The sequence below is a fragment of the Protopterus annectens genome, chromosome 16.part0 (assembly GCF_019279795.1).
Source record: "Protopterus annectens isolate FY-2018-M chromosome 16.part0, PAN1.0, whole genome shotgun sequence".
Taxonomy (NCBI): domain Eukaryota; kingdom Metazoa; phylum Chordata; order Ceratodontiformes; family Protopteridae; genus Protopterus; species Protopterus annectens.
The window spans coordinates 114,165,209-114,188,520 of record NC_056750.1 but is presented as its reverse complement, the minus strand read 5'-3'; the positions used below and the strand labels follow the sequence as shown (position 1 = coordinate 114,188,520).

The following is a 23,312-nucleotide window of genomic DNA, read 5'->3' as shown; positions in this document are numbered from 1 at the left end:
TGATATCCTGATGCTCTATGGCTACATGCCATGCAGACCTGATATTCTGGTGTTTTATGGCAACATGCCACACAGAGGTGATATCCTGGTGATGTGCGGCTACAGGCCGTGCAGAGCTGATATCCTGCTGTTCTGTGGCTACATGTCATGCAGAGCCAATATCCTGGTGTTCTGTGGCTACATGCCATACAGAGCTGACACCCTAGTGCTCTGTGTGTACATGCCATGCAGAGCTGATATCCACACTGCACTACCAAAAAATACTGATTTTAAGACTTATTAAGAAAAGTACAAAGTTTTTCTTTGAAGAAAATTTGTGTGTGTGGGGGGATGAGATTGCTAAAAATCCAATTAATCTGCCTTTCCTTTAACAGGATAGTCTTGACACAAGCCTGCCTGCATGAATGAAACAAATGTTATAGTACAGGAAGCTGTGACATGCAAAAGCACAAAAATAAACTTTGCAAAAACAAACTGGTAAACTCAACACTGTTCACTTGCTGGAAGTTTGTAAGCACCGACTGATGAACAGAAATGATCAAATATTAACAGAGATTAATCCTTACATCATGCAATTTATTCAGCTCACATCGGCTGCACCTGCTACACCTTTATGAGAGTTTGCTCTTTACAGCATGGGTTCTTACCAGCTCTTTCTTCCACCCTCTTGACTTTCATCACCTCAGTAGTCTCCAAAATGGTGGCCTCCTTTCTTTCTAGGTCAATGATTAAAGACTTCCCTTTGAATGGAATTACCACATCTTTGCTTCTTTTGGCAAACTCACTTTCGATCACAAGACTTGTATCTTTCTCAAATGGAACATATTCGCCATCCTGTTTGCAGTACCACTGAGTAGTTAAAGTGCTGCTCACTGACTGGGTATCTCCAAAATTAGTGGCACCTGCACCTGTGGCCATCAATCTGTCATTCTCAGGGTCATGGACAGTTGACACTTTACCCTTAAGTTCATCCTCCCTTGACTTTCTGCTTAGTATGTTGTTGGCAATTGATTTCTTATCCTTGGATTTACTGTTGGTTGATGTACTGACCTTTAACATCTCCTTGTCTTCATTAACATCTTTGGCGCCAACCTGAGGTTCATTATCTATGGCTTTGCTGCTAACTGGTAAGCTGACCTTTGAATCATCTTTGCTGGCAAACAATGACTTATTAAACTCAGGTCTATGGAGACCAGCATTGCTGACCATTGATTTATCACTAGGTTCACCATTCTCTGGGGTGCTGTCCTTTGGTTTGGCATTCATGGTTTCATGAACATCTGGGTTTTTGTTCTTTGATTTATTGTCTCTCATTTCATTCTCTCGTTTGCTCTCCAATATACTATGAATAACTTGGGAAGCCATATCAACATCCTGTACCAAACCCTTTACACTTATTTTATTGTTGACTCCCTGGCACACAGTTATTTCTGCCTCTGATTCACTTATGTCTGCTAATAGTTTGTGTGTCTCATCTGGCTGAAGTGAACTGATCTGATTGTCGTAGATGCTGGTCTCCTTGTAGTTCTTCTGGAAGGCAAACTGCAGTTCCTGCTTTGCTTTCTGCACACTGTCATGCGACAATCCCACCAAGTCAAACACAGCGGGTAAAAAGGAAGTAGATGTCAGCAAATTGTCCTGAACACCATAAGGCTTTGTTGTTTTGTTACTTTTAAGAAGTGATGTGGAATGACCTAGAAAACAAAACAAAAAAAAAAAAGTTTTCAGTAAAGCCTTCATAATAAACATCAGCATAACATTTTTTTTTTCTGGCCATCTTTACATTAGCTAACCTAATGTTCCTGATTACACAGGTCTAAGCATATACATTCCTCTGTACATAACATGTCTATGTGTGGGGGAAAGTAAGAACTGAGTAACTGAGTAACACAATTTCTGGGGTTCCATACTGCTGCAGTATGAGGAATCTTTTTATTTATTCATGCACTAACTTCCTGTGTACATATAATGCAGTGAATTTCATGGTGTCTTGCACACACGCTTGCAAACATATGTCTTGTAGGATATCTGCCAGACTGTGTATGTGTTGGCTGTTAAATACCCAATCCTTTATCTGGCAGGCATCCAGTATCACAGGCACAAGTCAAACTTGGATCACTAATGACACCGGGTTATGAGTATATCAGAAATTTTTGTTTTTTTCATTTTTTCCATAAAGTCATTGGTATTGGTGTCTTTGATATGTATGCCATATCCTGCCAGATCAGAGATCTTTAGTGGTATTAACCTAGGGTTCATGTAACCATCTAAATAATGAGCGTTTCCAGATGTTTTCTTAGAATTACCACCTTTCTTTCCTTGGATGCTACACTTTTAAATGTACGGCCTAACGTGGTTTTCCCACTAGTGACAAATGCTTATTCTGAGCAAAGGGTACTTAAGTGACTTGTGCACAGTCACAAAATTCATAAGAATAGGTTGCAGAATGTGTACATAATTATTCTGTGAAACACAGATCACTTTTATCTCATCCTAGCACCTAGGCGATAAAGTTCACATGTAGATTTCTTCCTCTGTTTTTTTATAGGATTGCCAAAATTTATTTTCTAGTGAATCATATCCTGCCCTACTTACTGTATTTATTAATCAATAAGTTTTGAATGCAAAGTACAGTTTTGTACCTACCATAAATGTAGATGTTCGAGGATTCCCTTGCTGCAGTCCTGACTATTGGGTATAGTCCGCGTCTCAGTCGGCCCGAATACCAGAGTATAAGGCTGACGTCGGTCATGGCGCCTTAGACTGACGTCAGTACGTCAGGGTACTAATGCGCATGACCGACGTCATTTCCTCAGTCTTTTCTTGCCCCAGATGTCAGAAGACCCAAAAAGACAAGTCCCAAAAACAACCTGCACCAATAAACATGTACAATATATACAGTAAAATATATACAAAAATATAAGCATGTAAAGGCACCTACACAACCACCCTGAAACACAGAGGGAAGGAGGGAGGGTAAATTGGACTGCAGCAAGGGAATCCTCGAACATCTACATTTATGGTAGGTACAAAACTGTACTATGTTCTTCGCCTTCCCTTGCTGCAGTCCTGACTATTGGGTAGAATCCCAAAGCAGAGGTAAGGGAGGCTGGCAAATTATAAAGTAGCAGGAGCTGACAACATGCCTTGTAAAACAGCTGTGGCAAAACCAGCTCTAGACTTAGAGTATATAGGCAGGTGATAATGCCTAGAGAAAGTATGCACTGAACTCCAAGTAGCTGCTTCCAGAATATCCTTAGTTGCCACCCCTTAGAAATGCTGTTGAAGTGGCAGTAGCCCTAGTGGAATGAGGCCTAATCCCAGCTGGAACCTCTTTGCCATGATGGGAATAACAAAATGCAATGCAAAAGCCAATCCACCTAGAAATAGTTTGTTTTGACACAGGTTTGCCCTGTGAACTTAAGGCAAAAGAAACAAGTAACTGCTGAGACTGCCTAAAATCTTTAGTCCTGCTCAAATAATAACGCAATTGCCTGTGTACATCTAAAGTGTGCAAAATCTTTTCCCCTTTATTTTGAGGATCTGCAAAAAAACGTAGGCAAATGAATAGTTTGGTTTAAAGCCACACTAGAAACCACCTTAGGCATAAAGGAAGGATTAGTACGTAATGATACCCTGTCCTTATGGAAAATCAAAAAGGGCTCTACTGCCATAAGGGCCTGCAATTCAGACACCCTTCTTGCAGAAGTAATAGCCAACAGAAAAGCTGTCTTCCATGACAAATATTTCAATTCAGCAGTAGCTGCCGGCTCAAAAGGTTGTAGAGTAAGTTTTTCCAACACAAAATTGAGATCCCAAGCAGGAGTAGGAGCTCTACGTGGGAGTCTTATATTCTTTGCCCCTCTAAGAAACTGCTTGAACAAAGGATGCGAAAACAAAGGTGGGTCACAATCATAGTGAGCTGAAATTGCTGCAGCATGAATCTTTATGGAAGAGAAAGACAAACCTTTGTCCAATAACTCAGTAAGATATTGAAGAGCCCCACTCAAATTAGGCTCTGAAATCTCCAAATTCTTTGCTGTACACCAAAATAAAAATCTCTTCCATTTTTCTGCGTACACTCTCCTAGTACTAGGCCTTCTAGCTTCCATAATCACATTTAAAACTTGTTGAGGAAGCTGAGACCTTCCATGTTTCAACACAGAATATGCCAAGCTGTGAGATGGAGAGATTGGAGCTTGACATTGAGCAGATGACCGTCCTTCTGAGATAACAGATGAGGAATCAGAGGTAAAGGCCATGGAGGTTCCTTTACAAGACTCCTTAGAAGTGGGTACCAGTGTTGCCGAGGCCAATCTGGAGCTATCAAAATCATCCTTGGCCTGTCCTGTCTGACCTTTAGTAATACCTTTGGAAGAAGAGGTAGAGGTGGAAAAGCATAGACATGAAGGTTTTTCCAACTGAAAGACAGAGCATCCACTTTCCAAGCTGTGTGATGAAACCCCTTTGTGCAATACTTTGGCAGCTGGTGGTTTAGTGGAGAAGCGAACAGATCTATGTCTGGAGTTCCCCATGACACTGTCAATTTCTGAAATACATGAAGATCCAGTTTCCACTCGTGGGGATCCATGATTTGTCTGCTTAATACATCTGCTAGGGAGTTCTGTGCTCCTGGCAGAAACCTTGCCTGAAGAGTCAGTTGCAGGCTTAACGCAGTCTCCCATAAAATCATTGCTTGCCTGCATAGAGGATAAGAATGTGTTCCCCTTGCTTGTTGATGTACCACATGACAGTTGTGTTGTCTGTCAGAATCAACACCTGCCCTGGAAGAAGTAACTCCTTGAACGCCATCAATGCAAACTGGACTGCTAACATCTCCTTCATGTTGATATGTAGATGCTGTAGTCTGGCAGGCCACTTGTCTTGTATCCACTTTCCATTTAGATGAGCTCCCCAAGCAGTGTCCGAGGCATCTGTCGTTAAAATCTGACTCGCCTCTGGCCGGGTCACAGAGAGTCCCTTGTTTAGGTGACATTCCTGAGCCCACCACAAGAATTCCGTTTGAAGGCAAGGTATTATTTGAATGACAGTGTCCAAATCTTGGCAGTGCTGTGTCCATACATTTTTGAGATACCATTGCAGCTTCCTCATATGCAGTTTGGCATTGGGAAGCACCAGAATACAAGATGCCATGAACCCTAATGCTTGAAGGACTGTCCTTGCAGTCAGCACGGACTGATGAGATAGTTGATGGAAGTAAAGTGACAGACTCTTTTGTTTGTCCGGGGTTAAAAAGGCCATCTGGGCTGCTGTATTCAGTCTCACACCCAGAAAGCACATGTCTTGAGAGGGTACTAGACTGGACTTTATTTCACTCACAGAATACCCTAGGCATCTTAGCACTGCTATGACATATTCCAGATGCTGTAGAAGGTGTTCTTTTTCTTGAGCCAGAATCAGGCAGTCGTCCAAGTAAGGATAAATTTGAATGCCTTGAAGCCTGAAGTAAGCTATCACTGGAGCCAGAACCTTTGTGAATACTCTGGGCAGTAGATAAGCCAAAGAGCAATGCAGAGAACTGATAATGAAAATCTCCAGTTCGAAACAGCAGATACTTTCTGCAACTTAGCCTTATGGGCACATGAAGGTAAGCTTCCTTGAGATCCAAAGTTACCATCCAGTGATCCTTGCCCAGCAGAGGTAACAGTTGCTGTAACGTCAACATCTTGAACTTGGGAATGTCCAGATAAGTGTTGAGGATAGATAAATCCAAAATTGGTCTCCACGTGTTCCCCTTCTTTGGTACTAGGAACAGGCGAGAATAAAATCGAAGCCCCTTTCTGACACAGGGACTGGCTGAATAGCCCCTATCTGGAGTAACTGAGAAACTTGCTTGAGAGCCTCTTTTCTTTGTGGAGGAGGAACATCTGGCATGCCTTTGAAAGGGGCATTGTGTGGAAATAAAATCTGTACCCGTGATGAATGATATCCAGCACCCATCTGTCTTGAGTGATTAAATCCCAATTTTCTTTGAAAAGAGACAATCTTCCACCCAAAGGAGCTGCCAGACGAGAGACCACTCCCAGCTGAAAAGGCAAGTCATTGGGTCTGCTTACGAAAGGACTGACCCCTGCCCTCACCAGAAGTCTGAGCAGGTGAACTGTCTGATCTAGGCCTAAAGAACCTTGAGCCCTGCCCCTACCACGCCTAGATCTACCCCTAGACTGGGAACCATAAGCAGGATATGTCCACCCCTTAGCAGGCCAATTTCTACTAAACTTGGAGGTTGCACCTGCAAAAATCTTTAACAGTCTGCATAGACTTAGCTTTGTCCTCCATTTTCTTTAAAACTGCTTCCACAGGCGGTCCAAACAACACATCAGACTGTAAAGGAGCATCCAAAATCCTGGTCTTAACATGCTCAGCTAAATTCTGATCCTTCAACCATGCATGTCTGCGAAGAACAGAACTAGTAGCAGCCACCCTCGAGGAGGCCTGAACAGCATCAAAACCACACTGCAAAGAATGCTTACCCACTTGTTCAGACACATGAACCAAATCCAGCAATTCTTTACACTCAATACCTTCCGCCAAAGCATCCACCTTAGATTTCAATTGTGAAAGGAGATAATTCTGATATTTCAGCATATGAAATTGACAATTCAACGCCTCATGGCTAGAGTGGAAGAAGTATATACTTTCTTACCCCACCTATCCAAAGCCCTTGCCTCTTTATCAGAGGGTACAGGATTTTTAACAACAGAAGCTTTAACACCTTTAGGCCCCTGAGAAACAGTTTCTGGGTCTGCCCTGGGACTCTTAAACAAATACTTATGAGCTTCGGGCACCCTATAATATCTATCAGGCTTAACAGGAGCAGGAGGCAAGGAATCAGGGTTCAGAGAAGCCTCTGCAAAAACATCCTCCACCACATTCAACACAGGAGGAATAGCTAAGGGCCTATGCTGAGGCAAAAACAAGAATTCCCTAAGCCTTTTTCTGGAGTCAGAGTAATCTTGGCCTTCCCATTTAAAGTGCTCCCTCATGGAGTGAAGAGTCTCTGAAAATGAGAAATCCTCAGGAGGGGAAGCTGAAGGAGTGGAATCATCCACATCAGAATCAGAATAAGCAGGAAACTCTTGCAAGTCTTCCACAGAAGACTCTGACGCCTGTGAACACTGTTCAAAACTATCAAACTCCTGTTCCACCCTAGGCCTCTTATCAGGTGGGGCATAGAACCTCTAATCAGAGTAATCAAATCTTCAGCCATTTTAAGCATATGTTTCTTAGGCACAGAGCCGAAATGCTAGGAGAAGCCCTACAGAAGCTGAACTTGGCCTTCCTCTAAAAGAAGCTCTGGAAACAGAAGGAGAGGCCCTAACTACCTTGGGAAGAGAGGGAAGAACAGTTACCTGAGAAGCCCCCTCAGCCTGGCCTACTTCCTGAGAGGGCACATCCTGTAACAGTAAAGTATCTGCCTGAGACTCCATAGAGACTCCTGGCAAAACCTCTGGCTCCCCTGAGCCTTCTAAAGGACCGACGTCCGGGACTGCCGGTTCCTCACCCCTAGACTTCACTGTTTTGTCCTTGCGCTTCTTAGATGAAGCAGGCGCCGGAGCATCCGACGGCATAGTATAATTGCAACGCTTCCCAAACACTAACCTAGCACAATCAAGCCTCCTCTTAATAGTGCGCTTATTAAATCTAGCACAAGAGCGGCAACCAACAACGTCGTGCTCAGGCCCTAAACAAGGTATACACAATGTATGATAATCCCTATGCGGTATCTGCTTCCCACAAGAAATACAGTTATTCACTTTTTCTGACATCCGGTAATATACTGAGGCAAGAAAAAAAAACCAAAATGTTCCCCAACGGGGTTACTTAGCCAACTCTGTACTCGGTCTGAAACTCCGGTTTCGGAAAATCTCAGAACGCCAACCTGCACTCGCAAAATTGCTTCTGCATCGGACCATGCGGCAAAAAAGACTGAGGAAATGACGTCGGTCATGCGCATTAGTACCCTGACGTACTGACGTCAGTCTAAGGCGCCATGACCGACGTCAGCCTTATACTCTGGTATTCGGGCCGACTGAGACGCGGACTATACCCAATAGTCAGGACTGCAGCAAGGGAAGACGAAGAACATCATTAAGTTTTCATGCAGCAGGTATACTGTAGTCACACCACAGAATCCTTTATGGAGCAACCTTGTAAAATGAGTGTGTACAATATGGTGTTCATCATCAGCTTGGGTTACTGGCATGGAACAGGGAATAGTTTGCAGCACCTCAAATCAGCATCTCTCAGCCAGTCTAATGCAGCTATTGTGTGATCCCAAAATGCTGCAGCTGTGTATGTGACAGTATAATCTTCAAAGTAAAACCTCAGTGAATCAGTCCCAGGTAAAGTTCACATATGGGTCACACCTAAACCTGTTGTAAACTAATACTAAACATCTCAGATATCCATTAATTCACATACTGCTTGTAATATATATAAAGAAATACTGGATTTTTCTGCATAATGTTCTTAACAATACTTTTGCATGGTATTTTCTGTGTGATTTTTGTAAAAGCTATTTGCAGATTTGTGCTTGGATAGTTACATATAAGATTCAAACACACACACAGGATTTTTGCAGGATATTTCTGTGTGTATAAGTTTTAATGTACACCTCCACACGTATATTGACAGTTATGAAACCTTCAGCATTAAAAATGTTATATAAAATAAATGCAGCAAAAGGACATACTGGAATCTAGGATATCCAAAAACAAAGTCCAGCAAATGAAAAGATGCCCAATGCTGAGAGTAAGAACACTTTAATTCCAAAAAACAGATAAAAACAAATACAAACAGGTAAGTGCTTTCACGGTTGCTCGCATCTTCAGACCTTAACAAACAGTATGAAAAAACAGGCCTTTAAATACAGAAAACTTCCAGTTAATTAAAACCAATTAAAATTGTTGGGTGTTAACACTTATCAGTGTACTAAGCCTCTCTTCTTTAGGATAGGCTTTAAAGCAACAGCACTATTCAAACCAGGTGGCACATATGCTTTAAAGTTGACAATCCATTTTAACTCAGCAAGTTCAGTCTCATTACTCAAATCCCCTTCCCTTAAACTTTCATTTAATTTCTGTAGTACCAAGAACTTAAAGATGTGACTCATACCAGCTTCAGATACATGTTTCGCTAATGCATTTGTTAATTTATTATTTTGAATCTCACTCTGATGCTGCAGAATCCTGTCTTTAAACATACGATTTGTCTTCCCCTATATAATATGAATCATATGTTACACTTAGCCATATAGACCAAATTTTTCATACAACAGTCTGCATAAAAGGACAGATGCATAGGTTCCATATTTTATGAATGCATAATCAAGTGTGTAAACCATATATAACTGCATGCCTTGCAAGACTGGCATGCATGAGTGCCCTTACGCTGGGAGGTGAGGTGTTAGATTAAAAAAAACTTTTATTATTTTTGTCATTAAAGGACCTTCTTAAGTCATCCCCACATAACTTAACAAAAGACTCCATAGCTGGAGAGTTAACTGGTGTGAATGTGCTAGGTTTCTTAAAAGTGTTGCAGACTCCAGTATCACTACCTGAAAAGATAGTCTTCAACATAATATTCCTGGCAAACACTTTAAGATCTAAAATCATCTCCACAAGGTCCATTTTCATAGCAGATATAAAAGAATGTCCTTTAATGACAAAAATAATAAAAGGTTTTTTAATCTAACACCTAATTAGCATGAGGCACTGAATCAATTGGTTAGAGCAGAGCACCTAGTTATTAGACCAGCCAACAAAGGAGGTGGAGTTGTAATGTTGGATAAGTCTGTCTATCTGGACAAAATTAATGATATGTTGTATGACAATACAGTGTATGTGTTATTGCAGAAATTTCAAGTTAATGGTATAATTAACAGGCTGAATTTCTTTTTGTATGACTTACTAATGACAGAGCAGATAGACTATTCTCTCTACACTTATTTTTCTGTAGAGCACCCCACTATACCACAGATCTATGGATTGCCGAAAGTGCACAAAGACACCAAGGATCCTCCCTATCACCCCATAGTTTCAGGAAGGAGATAGCTCACTCAGCCAATGTCGATATATGTTGACAAACAACTGAGAGGTGTACTGGACAAAGTTGATACAGTTTTGAGAAATAGTAAACAGTTTCTAGAGCATTTATACAACTGGGCTAGAGGTAGATCTAGTGATGACATCAAAAGAATGTTGTTTGTTACTCTAGATGTGAAATCACTGTTTACTGTGATACCCAATGAGAATGGGATTGAGCGGGTTAGGCGATTCTTGATTAAAGAAGGTGGCTTCTCTAACTCTAAGGTTAGCATGATCTGTGCCCTGCTAGATCTGATCTTAGAGAATAACTTGTTTCTCTTTACGTCAGAATACTTTCTACAAGTTGTAGGGGTAGCAATGGGCACAGCGTGTGCCAACACGTATGCAAACTTAGGTTTAGCCAATTGGGAGCTAGAATGTGTTTTCAACAAAGATCTATATAAAACTCATGTCATGTTTTATAATCAATTTGTGGATGACATTTTTTATGTCTGGGATGGTACTATGGATGAGGTTCAAGCCTTTGTGGACATGTTAGAAACTTCAACTAATTATTTGTCTTTTTCTCTGCATTACTCTGTTGACATTATTGATTTTTTTAGACATTACTGTGAGCAAAGATATGTTAGGTAACATTTCCACTAAAATGTATAGGAAACCATGCAGGAAAAATAACATCTTACATCGTTCTAGTATGCATCCATCCCACATTACTATGAACGTGGTTAAAAATCAGGTTCATAGGTGCATGATATTGCATACTAATGCTCACTCTTTGGAGCAAGCTTTAAGAGTGTTAAAGGCATAAAGAAGAAAAACTGGTCCACCCTGTTGACTGATTCCTCTATCAGTGAACATATAGAACCAGTTCCTAAGTTTACTTTAAAAATACCAAGAACTTAAAACAGCGACTCTGTTATAAACACACTGAATCATATAGGCACCTCACCTCCCAGCATAAGGGTACTCATGCATGCCGGTCTTGCAAGGCATGCAGTTATATATGGTCTACACACTTGATTATGCATCCATTAAGTATGGAACCTATGCATCTGTCCTTTTATGCAGATTGTTGTATGAAAAATTTGGTCTATACGGCTAAATGTAATGTATGTGATTCATATTATATAGGGAAGACAAATTGTATGTTTAAGGACAGGATTCTGCAGCATCAGAGTGATATACGAAATAATAAATTAACAAATGCATTAGCGAAACATGTATCTGAAGCTGGTATGAGTCACATATTTAAGTTCCTGGTACTACAGAAATTAAATGAAAGCTTAAGGGAAGGGGATTTGAGTAATGAGACAGAACTTGCTGAGTTAAAATGGATTGTTGACTTTAAAGCATATGTGCCACCTGGTTTGAATAGTAGTTGTTGTCTTTCGGCTTTTCCCGGTTAGGGGTCTCCACAGCGGAACTCCGATCCGCTAATGATTGGCAGTAGATTTTCACAGTGCTGAGTTGCCAGCTCTACGCCCAACCTTCAACGAAGGCACGCCCATTCACGCATGTCTTTCGGAATGCCACTCGACCCGCAGGGAGGACATGCAGACTCCACGGTGTTAATAGTGCTGTTGCTTTAAAGCCTCTCCTAAAGAAGAGAGGCTTAGTTCACTGACAAGTGTTAACACCAAACAATTTTAATTGGTTTTAATTAACTGGAAGTTTTCTGTATTTAAAGGCCTGTTTTTTCATACTGTTTGTTAAGGTCTGAAGAAGTGAGCAATCGTGAAAGCGCTTACCTGTTTTTTTGATTTTATCTGTTTTTTGGAATTAAAGTGTTCTTACTCTCAGCACTGCACATCTTTTCGTTTGCTGGACTTTGTTTTTGAATATCCTAGATTCCACTACGTTCTTTTGCTGCATTTATTTTATATAGGATTTTAATACTGAAGGTTTCATAAAGGGACTATAAATTACTTGTACACATTAATGGCCTTTAATGAGACTTGAACCGCAGAATTTAATTGCAAGAATGCATGCATCCACGATTGTTAAAAATATCTGTAACAGGGATTCGGATACATTTTCTTAAAACCGTGCAAATGACGTTTTTAAGAAAATATATCTCGAATGTAACAGCAAATCAAGATGTTCTGTCTTCTTGGAAAATGCAATGAAAAGTAAAAGTGTTTTTATTGATGTCCAAATGTCATAAAAATAAATATTGTTTTAAAATGTATTTATTGCACATTCGCTGAAGACAATACTGGAAATATTCTGATTTTGGAGAGGCATAGACCTTACAGATTGCTTTTAATTTGGAAAATAATTAGCTTATCAGTTACTAATATTTTAGTGAAACATTGTAGCTAAAATACACACAGAATACAAGCAAATTAGACAGACCACATTTTAAAACAGTATTTTTGCAAGGGGAAATAAATATGCAAGTGTAAAGAATCAGATCCAAACATGCCCCATGACTATCAAAATGAAGTAAACAACTTATAGAATCAAATCAAATAATGGCCCATGGATATCAAAATGAAGTACAAAACTTACAGAATAAAATTCAACCATTTCCCATGGCTATCAAAACAAAGTAAAAAAACTTACAGAATCAAATCCGACCATGCTCTGTGGCTATCAAAACTACATAAAAAAAATTATAGAACCAAATCTAACCATGCCACAGGGCTATCAAAACTACATAAAAAACTTACAGAATCAAATCCAGCCATGCCCTGTGGCTATCAAAACTACATAAAAAAAATTATAGAATCAAATCCAACTTATGAGTGATAAGAACAAGGCATGGAAAATAGCTAACTACAAAACTAGAACATAACTAAAACATGAAATCAAACCAAAAAACAAGTATGTATTCACAAAAAAATATGTACCCATCTTCAAACCAATCATAAGAATAACTACCCAACATTTTAGTCATCTATAAATTTACTATTTAATTCTGGACCTAAATATAACCCCAATCCATATCCTGAAAACTCTTCACTTTTCACTTCAAACTACTTATTTTACTGACAGCATTGCCAAACAAAGCCTAGCCCTACTCATCTCCTTTTCTTCTCCTCCTCTCTACATTCCCTGTACACTATTCCTAATACACTGCCTTCTCATAACATTATTGAAAATTCTCACCCTCCTCCTCTTTTACTAGAGCCCACTGAAGCTCACCCAACAAAGTTCCCAAATTTCAAACTTCAACTTCAGGTATTAGAGTTGGTATAATGGTTAATATGTTTACCTCACAGACACAAGGTGCAGGGTATGAGTCTTACCTTGTTAGTCCCAGTGATCTAATAGATGAAGCACTGGCCTCCTAAACCAGGGATTGAGGGTTTGAGTCCAAGCTGGGTGATATAACAGTGATGCAAGAAGAGCTTTTCGGTTTGGAGGTTGGAATAATGATTAAAGTATTTGTCATACTGGCACAAGTTACAAGGTTTGATTCTCAACTAGGCTTAAAAAGGTCCCAAGTGGTTGTTAGCCTAGTAACAATGAAAAATTGCCTCATTTGAAATTGGAGCTTGGCTTAAAGGTTAAGGTGGTTACCTTACAGACACATGGTAAAAGCTTTGATTCCCACCTTTGGAGGAAGGTTTAAAGTAATGGTAAAGATCTTTACCTCACAGATACAGGGCTTGATTCAAACTGCTGGTTATTGGACAAACTTGTAGTCTTTAGGGGAAGAGAGACTGGCATAATGGTTATGGTCTTCACCTCATAAATACAAGGTACATGGGTTGATTCTGACCTCCGGTTATTCGCTGGGCTTGTAATAGTCTGTAGACTGACAGCCTAGTATTTATCTGTGAACCATATGTTGCTTAATAATTATATGAACTTCATTAACCTTCTGGGGACTGGCATAACGGTTAAGGTGTTTACCTTACAGACACAAGGTACAGAGTTTGATTATCACACTTGAGGAAAATTGGCTAGGCTTAAAAATGACCCACAAGGAAAGCAAGCCTACTATTCACCTATGAACCTATGAAACCTACTTCACTACAGTTTCAGCAGCCTTTAAAAAGGGAGGTAGGTTTGACATAGTGGGTAAGGTCTTCACCTCACAGACACAAGATACAGGGTTTAATTCCGACCTCAGCTTGTTGGTTAGGCTTTAGGGCAGTTAGCCGAGTACTGACCTATAAACTATGAATTTTGAATTTCTTAGACTCTGGTGGTCATTAGTCTAGTATAAATCTATGGGCCTACACAATAAGTAAATTAATTCCCAACTAACACCCCCCCACATACCCCTCAGCTACCTACTTGCTAACATACCACACCATACAGCATCCAAGCTACTTGGGGAGAAAACTGGGTTGGCTTCCATAGCTAAGCTTATAAAGACCCTGATGGTCACTGACCTAGTATAAATGTATGCACCTGTTCTCACCAACATAAAAAAAAAATACAAGCTTAAACCTGGCTCAGCTGATAACCTCCAAGCAGAATATCTAAAACTTGTTGCACAGGTCACATACTATCCTGTTAACATAATTATCAACAGATATACTATAGAATCATATGTTACAACCCTGTGGAAAAAGCATTTATCATTCCTCTCCATAAAGAAGGTAAAGCCACTGAATTATCTAATTTTCATCCCACAGCTATACTGTCTCCTCTCTCTAAAACATTAGAAAAATATGTTTACAAGCAACTTTTCAACTATTTTCTCCAAAATCAACTCTTAACCTCAACTTAACATGGCTTCAGCCCATCCCACAGTACAACAGCAGTTTTACTTTCTTTTATGGACACTATCGATAATACTACAGACTCTAGAAACGTCAGCACTATTTCTCAACCTGTCAACGGCATTGGATATGGCTTCCTCTCCTAAACTTCTACACCGACTCTCTGTACTTGGTCTTTCCACCTCCTCCATCAAACGGTTTACTAGTTATCTAGCCAGCTGACAACAATCAGTGAAATGGCAAGGAACCTTCTCATCATACCTACCCAATATCACTCGTGCTCGCCAAGGCTCCATTCTCGGTCTCCTTCTTAACATTTTTATCAATAATCTCCATTTTTCTTCCTGTCAAGGCTCCTTGATTCAATATGTGGATTCCTCTATTATTAACTGCTCTTCAAACAGTCTGCTATACTTTCAATAAATAATCCAAGAAGCTGGCACTTCCATCAAATCCTGCCTTAACAATTCCCAACTATTACTTAACCCCCTAAAAAACAAACAACTCCTATTAACCCACAAAACACTTTCTTCAAATAAAACAAATTTTAAGATCCTCTCCGAGAATAACACTGAAATTGATGTTGTTCCTCATACTAGACTCTTAGGTATGACTACAGATGAAAATCTCAGATTTGATGTTCATATTCAGCACATTTAAAAAAAAATCATCAGAAACTAGGAATATTCTATATGCACAAACATTTTCTAAATACATCAATGGAAACCACCCTTGTCACCGCCTACCTGTTACCTTCACTTCTTTATGGATCTCCTGTTCTCACCAACCTCCATTCATCCCTAAACTACAAGGTTGAATCACACTATGATAAAATTGCTAAATTTGCCATTGGTGTGACTTAGTATACCCCCAGTGGTGTGCTGTCCTGAAGTCTCTGAAATGGCTCGAACTTCCACACCATCTTAACCATTTACATTTTATAACTGCTCGTAATATACCTACCCTGCCCTCAGTTCTATAATCCAGGGATACCAACCTAAAAGACCACTAAGATCAGAGGACAAAAACTCCTCTTCATCCATAAACCTAATAAATTAGCTAGTGAGTGTCTTAATGCTTACTCAGTCACCAAAGCATGGAACACCTTACCGATCAACATCAGATCAAACCCTAACCGCCCAACCTTTAAACAAGCATTAAAGAAATGCTATCAAAATCATGGACCTGCTCTTGCTCTAAACCTGTTTAAGACCTGTTAAAAAATAAAAACACCTCCTTTTATACCTGCTATTATTCTCACCTCACCTCTGTTATCTATCTTTTCCTCACCATCTTTCTCATCTTTTATACTGTACTTCCCAAAAACCTCTCACCATTTCTCTTAATAATACTTCCTTTCTCCATTTTCCTGAGATTCTCTCAATTTCTTTCTATTTCTTCCTTTAACCCTCTTACTTAATCACTTCTTGATTTCTCAGAAGCAATATCTAAAAATAACATGCTGCATTTTTTTTCTTTTACCTTTTCATGTATGATGTAAACTTACACTATAAAATACATTATTTCACGTCATTATATGTCTTAGAGCTTTACTCCCTGGACCTCTGCTGAGAATGGATACCCCGGACCCAGTCAGACTTTCCTGAGAAACAAATGCCAATAAATAAATAAATAAAATTCCCAACTTTAAAAGATTTTCTTTTAAAAAAGTTGCTTTTATTGAATTCACATTTTTTTGTCTTGTTGCGATAAGTTGAACATCCTAAGTAAATTGGAATCAGCATGTACATTTAAATCCCTACATGCATTATATCATGTGCTGAAATGCTGGTGTTTTTCACCAGTGGTAAAGTTTGTCAAATGATATAACAGTTGAACCTCATTATATTGACCATTACACAACTCAAAGGGTTTTTCCCTTTTTTTTAAGATTGTGTGCCCCTGGAATTAGTACACTTACTTTCCAGGGGGGTGTTGTTTTTTTGTTTTCCGTTTGGTAATCACAAATGTAACCTATTAGTTTACATTTGTGATTCATTTTTTTCCCAAGATTTTAGTGGTGATTAATGGTGATCACTGATGAGTTTGTTTTGTGTTTCGATCAAACTCACCAGTGATTATTCATACGTGTGTGTGTGTGTGTGTGTGTGTGTGTGTGTGTGTGTGTGTGTGTGTGGTACCAGTGTGGTATCAAACATAGTTATTTTCCAGCATGCTTTCACAGGGTGCAGAGGTAAAGACGAGACAGACAAGCCTCCAAAGCCATGTGAAGGGTGCTTATATCCAGAGTATAAGAAATACTTAACTGACCTCTGAGTGGAATTAAAAAATAGTCATAGTCTGACACATGATAAAAACCAAAGGCTAAAAGGTCAAAACTGTTAAAATTCTAGTCAAATGTAAAAAAATCAGCTGTGACTGAGGAGACAAGAGGGTTGTGATAGGAACACATTTCTGTTATTTGTTTTAGTTATTAGCTATAGTTAAGATCTAAGCAGGTAAACCAAGGTAGGCTGTTACATGGCTGAAATAATTAAAGCTACAAAGTATTTTTGTGCTTACAGTAGAAAACTAAATAACAGATTCAAATTATTTAAAATAAGAATATTTGTGGTTTGATTATTGGCCAATCAGTGACAGTCGATCTGTCATATAAGGGATTACATGTTTTGTAAAGTAAGTTCAACTAAGATATTTACTGTGTCAGGAAAATGCATAACATCAAACAAGTAAAAAAGTACACCGGCAGCCACCAAAAGTCAACAATAGGAAGCCAACAAAATACAATCCGAGTACCACACTGAAGTACATCACTTTAATAAAAATAAAAGTATTAAAACAATGATATGCACTTTCAGGTTAGAAATACTTCATCAGATCTATCCACGACAAATTCTCATTCTTCATTTAAGTTACATCTAGCCAATCAGCATCAATGATAAACCCACCATGAAGGGGGGTAGGTTGTAAGGGGAACATTTCTATTAAATCCTGGCACTTTATCAGCTTGTAGATTTGCTATCCAGTTCATTTCAGCAATCTCAGTCTTATTGGTGATGTCACCCCCTTTAATATTTTCTTCTTTGATCTGTAAGACCATAAAACCGAAGCAGTGGTCTCAATGTGTCATCAAGTGTTTCACAAGGGCATTGGCATTTTTTTTTATCGGATAAACAAATATCACTCATATGTTCAAGTATCCTCCCTTTCGCCTATTGATTTTCCCAACATAGAAGAAGCTGCAAATTTTGTAAGTGGCAACATAAATCACATTTTTTGTTTTGCAATCAGCATATAAATGTGGTACATATTTATTCCCAGATACTAGATGTACGAACTCATAAGTATTGGTTATATATCTACATGCTTTGCATAAATGACAGGGATACATACCATTTCTCTTTGATACACTACAGTTATTTATACAGGGACCATAACCTAAATGTTTCCAATTCATGTATCACCTAATATGCCTCTGATATCTGAGCCATAATCAAGAGCTTCCAATTCTCTTTTATAATGTTACATACATCTTTTATATCACTAGAATAAGTTAGGATTACTCTAGTCTTGTTGCTCAAAGCTGGTTTTGGATTGCTGCAAACAGACCTGTTTCTATTGGAGGAAAAAAGCTTCCCTTTGGTCAATCTAAGATCTACCTCAGGATTTAATAAAATCAGTATAGGCACTGTGCAGAGCCTACACGGAATGTATGCATGTATATGGTTCCCCCTTGGCAGTGCGCCATGCATATTAATGATGATGTGCTGCTGAGGGAGGGCATAGGAACAGGGATATTGAATTCATGTAAGAAGTGTAGAGGCTACCCATGTTTATGGATGCCCGGTCAGATGTTATGTACAGGGTGAGGCTCCTTGTAATACTCCCTGCTACTGTTGAAATGTTGTGAACTGTTTCATATATGTAAAATTTTATTTTTATGAATTTTTTTTCCTCTCTGTATGTTTGCGCTGTGCGGAATGCAGCAATGCCAAGCTGTCCTCACATATAGACAGCTGACACCTGCTGCACATCTAAAAATGTAAACCGGATGTAATTAATTATTATAATTACATTTTTTTAAATTGCCGTTTGCGCGATGCGGAGCGCTTATACATACATAGCCAACAGCTGCCAGACATCTAAAAATAGAAACTTGATGCAATTAATTATTTATTTCTGGGTCTAGTTAAGCATGGTTGCATGGTGCAGCAAGGTGCTCAGCAATGCTAACAAGTAGCCCAGTAGTATATGTGAAGGTATACTAGTTTTCATAATATCCAAGTAGCTAAATGGGTAGAGTTACAGCCTAATGCTCAGTAGTGCCTGGGTTCGAGTCTGCAGCAGTCATAAGATATCTGTAATTTAATTTATTACTTATGTTTAACTTTAAAAACAAATTTGTAAACTATGGCACTGCTATGCTGTATCGAGTACTGCTTAAACATGCTAACAGCTACTATTGTTTGTGCAGTGCTAAGCTTCACTAAAACCTCGGTTGTGCAAGCTTTCATGCTGCTTAGCTGCTAAGCTACGTACTACTTTTTGAATGTTACTCAATGACATGTAAGGGTGGGAAAACAGCCTATGTTAAGCACAACAGGCAGGAATTCTGCACCATTCTTTGGAGTCTGATTATATGCAGATATGCCAGACAGTGTTGGAGAGGGTGCATGCATTTGGGTGCAGAGATGGAGTGCTCAGGAGTCCAAAGTCTTTGTTGGGCTTCTGGTAAAGAATTATGAACCCACGCTGATGCAGGGCAGTTTCCAGCATTCGGAATATAAGGTGAAGCCCTGGGACCGGTTGGCCAGGGAATGTACCAGTGCTACTGGTATCCCCCGCAATGGTTAGCAGTGTCATCACCATTATGATGACCTGAAGAGGAGAAAGAGGGGAACCTTGGACACCTGTGTCCAACAGGCAAGAGCTGGGAATGCCCCACAAATATGCAAGTATGGTTTCCACTATTTTATCAAATTGCAAGTGGAATGTCTGTAAAACTGGTATGCATAATGGAGGGCTTCTCTCCCATCAGCTGCAGCTGAGAGGACTCGCAATGTTGAGTCCCGTGCCAAGGCGCCTGGCTAGGTTGCGCTGTGAGTGTCTTAAGTATGGATTTATTATGCTAACTGTAGTGCAATAAGCAAGAAAGAGTAAAGCATTTACTGCAATAAAGTATACACAATAAAAACTGTAGTGCAATAAATGAGCAAGTAGAACTGTAGTGCAATAAATGGGCAATTAGAGCTATAGCTTAATAAATGAACAATAAAAACTGTATTGCAATAAACAATAAACAGTACCAATAACAGTAAACAAAATAGTGTACAGCAGAATTGTGTTGTCATAACCATTGCAGTAGAGCTGCATACATTGCTTGTCTATGATAAGGTTGCTGCAGTCAAGTCTAACACTGTCTCCAGGCCAATATCAGTCACATAATACTCTCCATTCCTCATACTCAAGGTAATAAAGATATATGGGTGAGGTAGCCCACTCCATGGGCAGGGCAGATATTGTGTGGACTTCACAGACATTTACCAGCAATAGCAATAAAGTAAGAGTCTCTCCAGGAGGCAGGCTGTAGCAGCTTCAAATCAGTATAGAATGCAGTCTTTAGTAACAATGTCACAGAAATGAATCAGGAACAACTCCACTCCAATAAAACAAATTTTAGGGGCAGATTTGCCACCAGGTTTGAATGAGGTTATTAATATGAAATGCTTTTTGGTATATAGGTAATGTTATAATTATTAGACACATTGTTTTTAGGTTAGTATTATAAGAAATTTTATACATTCAAATCGTTGTATATAAATTTTAGATGTGCCACATATGTACACACATACATACATACATACACGTACACACATGTGTATGTGTATATATACATTACAGTATACTAAGATAAGTCTATTGTATAATTTTTAGAAGAGCAATTGGACAGTTTCAGTCACTTTGGATGGCAACTCATCAAACATGGTTAGGTGCAATTTGTGTATTTGTGACACACACACGTGTGTGTGATATAAGCACCTTGGTGTGAGTGTTCATGTGTGTGGGGGGTGTGTGTATGTATGTGTGTGAGTGTATATACACTTTTTTGTGTGTGTGTGTGAGCACAAGGTTGTGCGTCTTTCAGTGTTTGTTGTGTTGTGTATATGCATGTGCGCGTGTGTGTGTGTGTGTGTGTGTGTGTGTGTGTGTGTGTGTGTGAGTATATGTGTGTGTGCGTGTGAGTATATGTGTGTGTGCGTGTGTGTGTGTGTGTGTGTTTTGCATATGGGTGTGAGTGTGTGTGTATGCTTGTTTGTGTATACAAATGTGGGTGTATATTCACACATAGGTGCAGACACGTACACAAATACACACCACTACAGTGATGTTGCATTAAAATTGAGAATTAATAACGACAGCATTTGGTAAAGTGCTTTTGATGTAAGTCATAAATGTTTGTTGTACTTAACACGTCAATGTTTTTAAAAAAACAAGTTATGGCATTTTTTAAAAAAAGAGTATTGGTTACAATTGAACAATTAATCATGGTTGAATCAATTCAATTATGACATCATTTCCTGTATTTTGTTTTAAAAGACATGAGTTGGAGAGGGCTCATGTCTTTACTGAAGAAGTTCACGTTTTAATAAAAGTGGATGAAAGCGCTAATTACGATTTTTGTGCCTTTATTGTGGCCATCGCACCATTTTGCTATCTTTGCTTTCATAGATTTACAAAATAAACATCTGTCCCATATTTCAAACCCAAGACCATCACACCTGCAGACCACTGCATTAACATCCCATGCCACACAACTCTTAATTAAAACAGGTGGTTTGCACAAAACATAGCAATTGCCAGTTACAGTCATTAAGTGTGTTTCAGTGGAGCTGTGCACCACACCGCGTCACACAAACTTGAATAAAAAGAAATGGAAAAAATAGGAGTGTACCTTGGACTCTGGTGCAATAGTACACTACTAGAAAGCCAAAGACATAATAATGGATGTAAGTGAGGCCTGTGGCAGCAGGTAAAAGTGCCCTTTTATCAGCAACATGTAGAAAGACACATGCTAAGGCAATAATGGCAAAATACATGTTCAACTGGGACCCTGGTGCAGAAATATATCCATATAAAGCCATGCACATACTGATGGATGTAGAAAATGTTTGTCACAGTCTGTGTGTGTGTACATATATCAGTCACATACACCTGTCAGTGATTCAGTAGCTCAGTCTGTTAAATGCCTTGCAAACAGTACATTTTGCCACACACAGTCCTGGGTTCAAATCCAGTGGTGTGTAGTAGCAGAAATATAGTATTGTGAGGCCAGAAAATAATGACCGAGTCATGCACTCTTTATCCACACAATGCATATCAAATTCAGTATTTGCTTTTCACTGATGGAAGTCACAGGCCTGTAGATAGAAACACACTTCACATATCCCTATAGCAAAAGTATAAGTGCATAAAGTGTCATGTCATGCATTAATATGCATTCACAGAAGAAATTCAACTCGGGTACTGCAAATGAGGGCCACTAATATCAGAATGCACCACACAATCCTTTCAAACTCACAGTGCCGATTAGCACAGCTGCACACCTAACATACATACATATTTGAAGTACCTACTTGTAACACAGACTGCCCTCATGCACTCTCCAATTTGCTAGCAGACTATAACACATGGCCTGACAGTTGTCCAAATGGTGGACATATTGTCATATTTATCCCCATGTTGCTCAAGAACACAACAAGCATGTTGCCTAGTAATCTGCTAGTGATACTGCTGCCTAACATACGTACCTTAAACACATGCCGTAATTGGAGTGTAAAGGATACTCTCACCCTGGCTCTGCCTCTACAACATGGCTGACACAGCTTCACCTACAGGTTGTTGTCCTCCAAAGTGTTCTTACTCTCTGCCTATGTCTATTACCTGCAGCAGCAGCCTGTAGCACACACATCTCTATGTAAACGCTTCTGCTACAGACCTACCCTCTGTGACAATGTAGTCTCCTCACCCCAGTAATATCCATCACAACATATCTGAAAGGGGACCTAATCTACATGAAGGCCTTATATACTGTACTGTGGTTGCATGTGATTGGCTGATGATAGTGCAAATCAGCTGTGTTGGCTGCAATTAGCATTTCAGAACCACAGACTGGTTAAGAGGCAATCACCTGCTGATGAGAAGTGTAAAGAGAGGTGAAGGCTGCCAGCCTAGCCAGACATAATTTTGTAGTTAATTCTGTCATTTATAAATATTAATGTAAGCCACAGGCTTGTTATCTTAAATGTGAAAAGACTGCATTGGATATTGAACTGCAAAAATGTAGCAACAGTGCACTCTGCTGTAAGAAAGCTAAGTCAAGCATTTTATGACTGTCTTTGATGTCAAAATTCAGTGCCGATATGTCAAGAGGGAGGCGTCCTGCCTATTGTTTTAAGACCAGAGTTAATGGCTAGAATTTGCATGTATAAATGTCCTTTATTGCTCTGGTGTCTGACCAGGTGTAAAGAATGTAAATGTAGTTTCTATTAGCCTGGGAACACCAGAGAAGTGTGACGAATGATGTCATGTGAAGCAGCTCTGT

The 23,312-nt window shown here is 39.4% G+C and overlaps 1 protein-coding gene across 2 annotated transcripts in view; it reads right to left on the bottom strand.

Moving 5' to 3' along the window:
- Positions 1–23,312, bottom strand: part of LOC122790808 (protein mono-ADP-ribosyltransferase PARP14-like) — a 566,888-nt gene that overhangs the window by 131,525 nt on the left and 412,051 nt on the right. For both annotated transcript variants that reach the window (XM_044058430.1, XM_044058433.1), the window contains one exon: positions 648–1,694. In XM_044058430.1, coding sequence (XP_043914365.1) covers positions 648–1,694 — 1,047 coding nt within the window. The remainder of the gene's footprint in view (positions 1–647; positions 1,695–23,312) is intronic.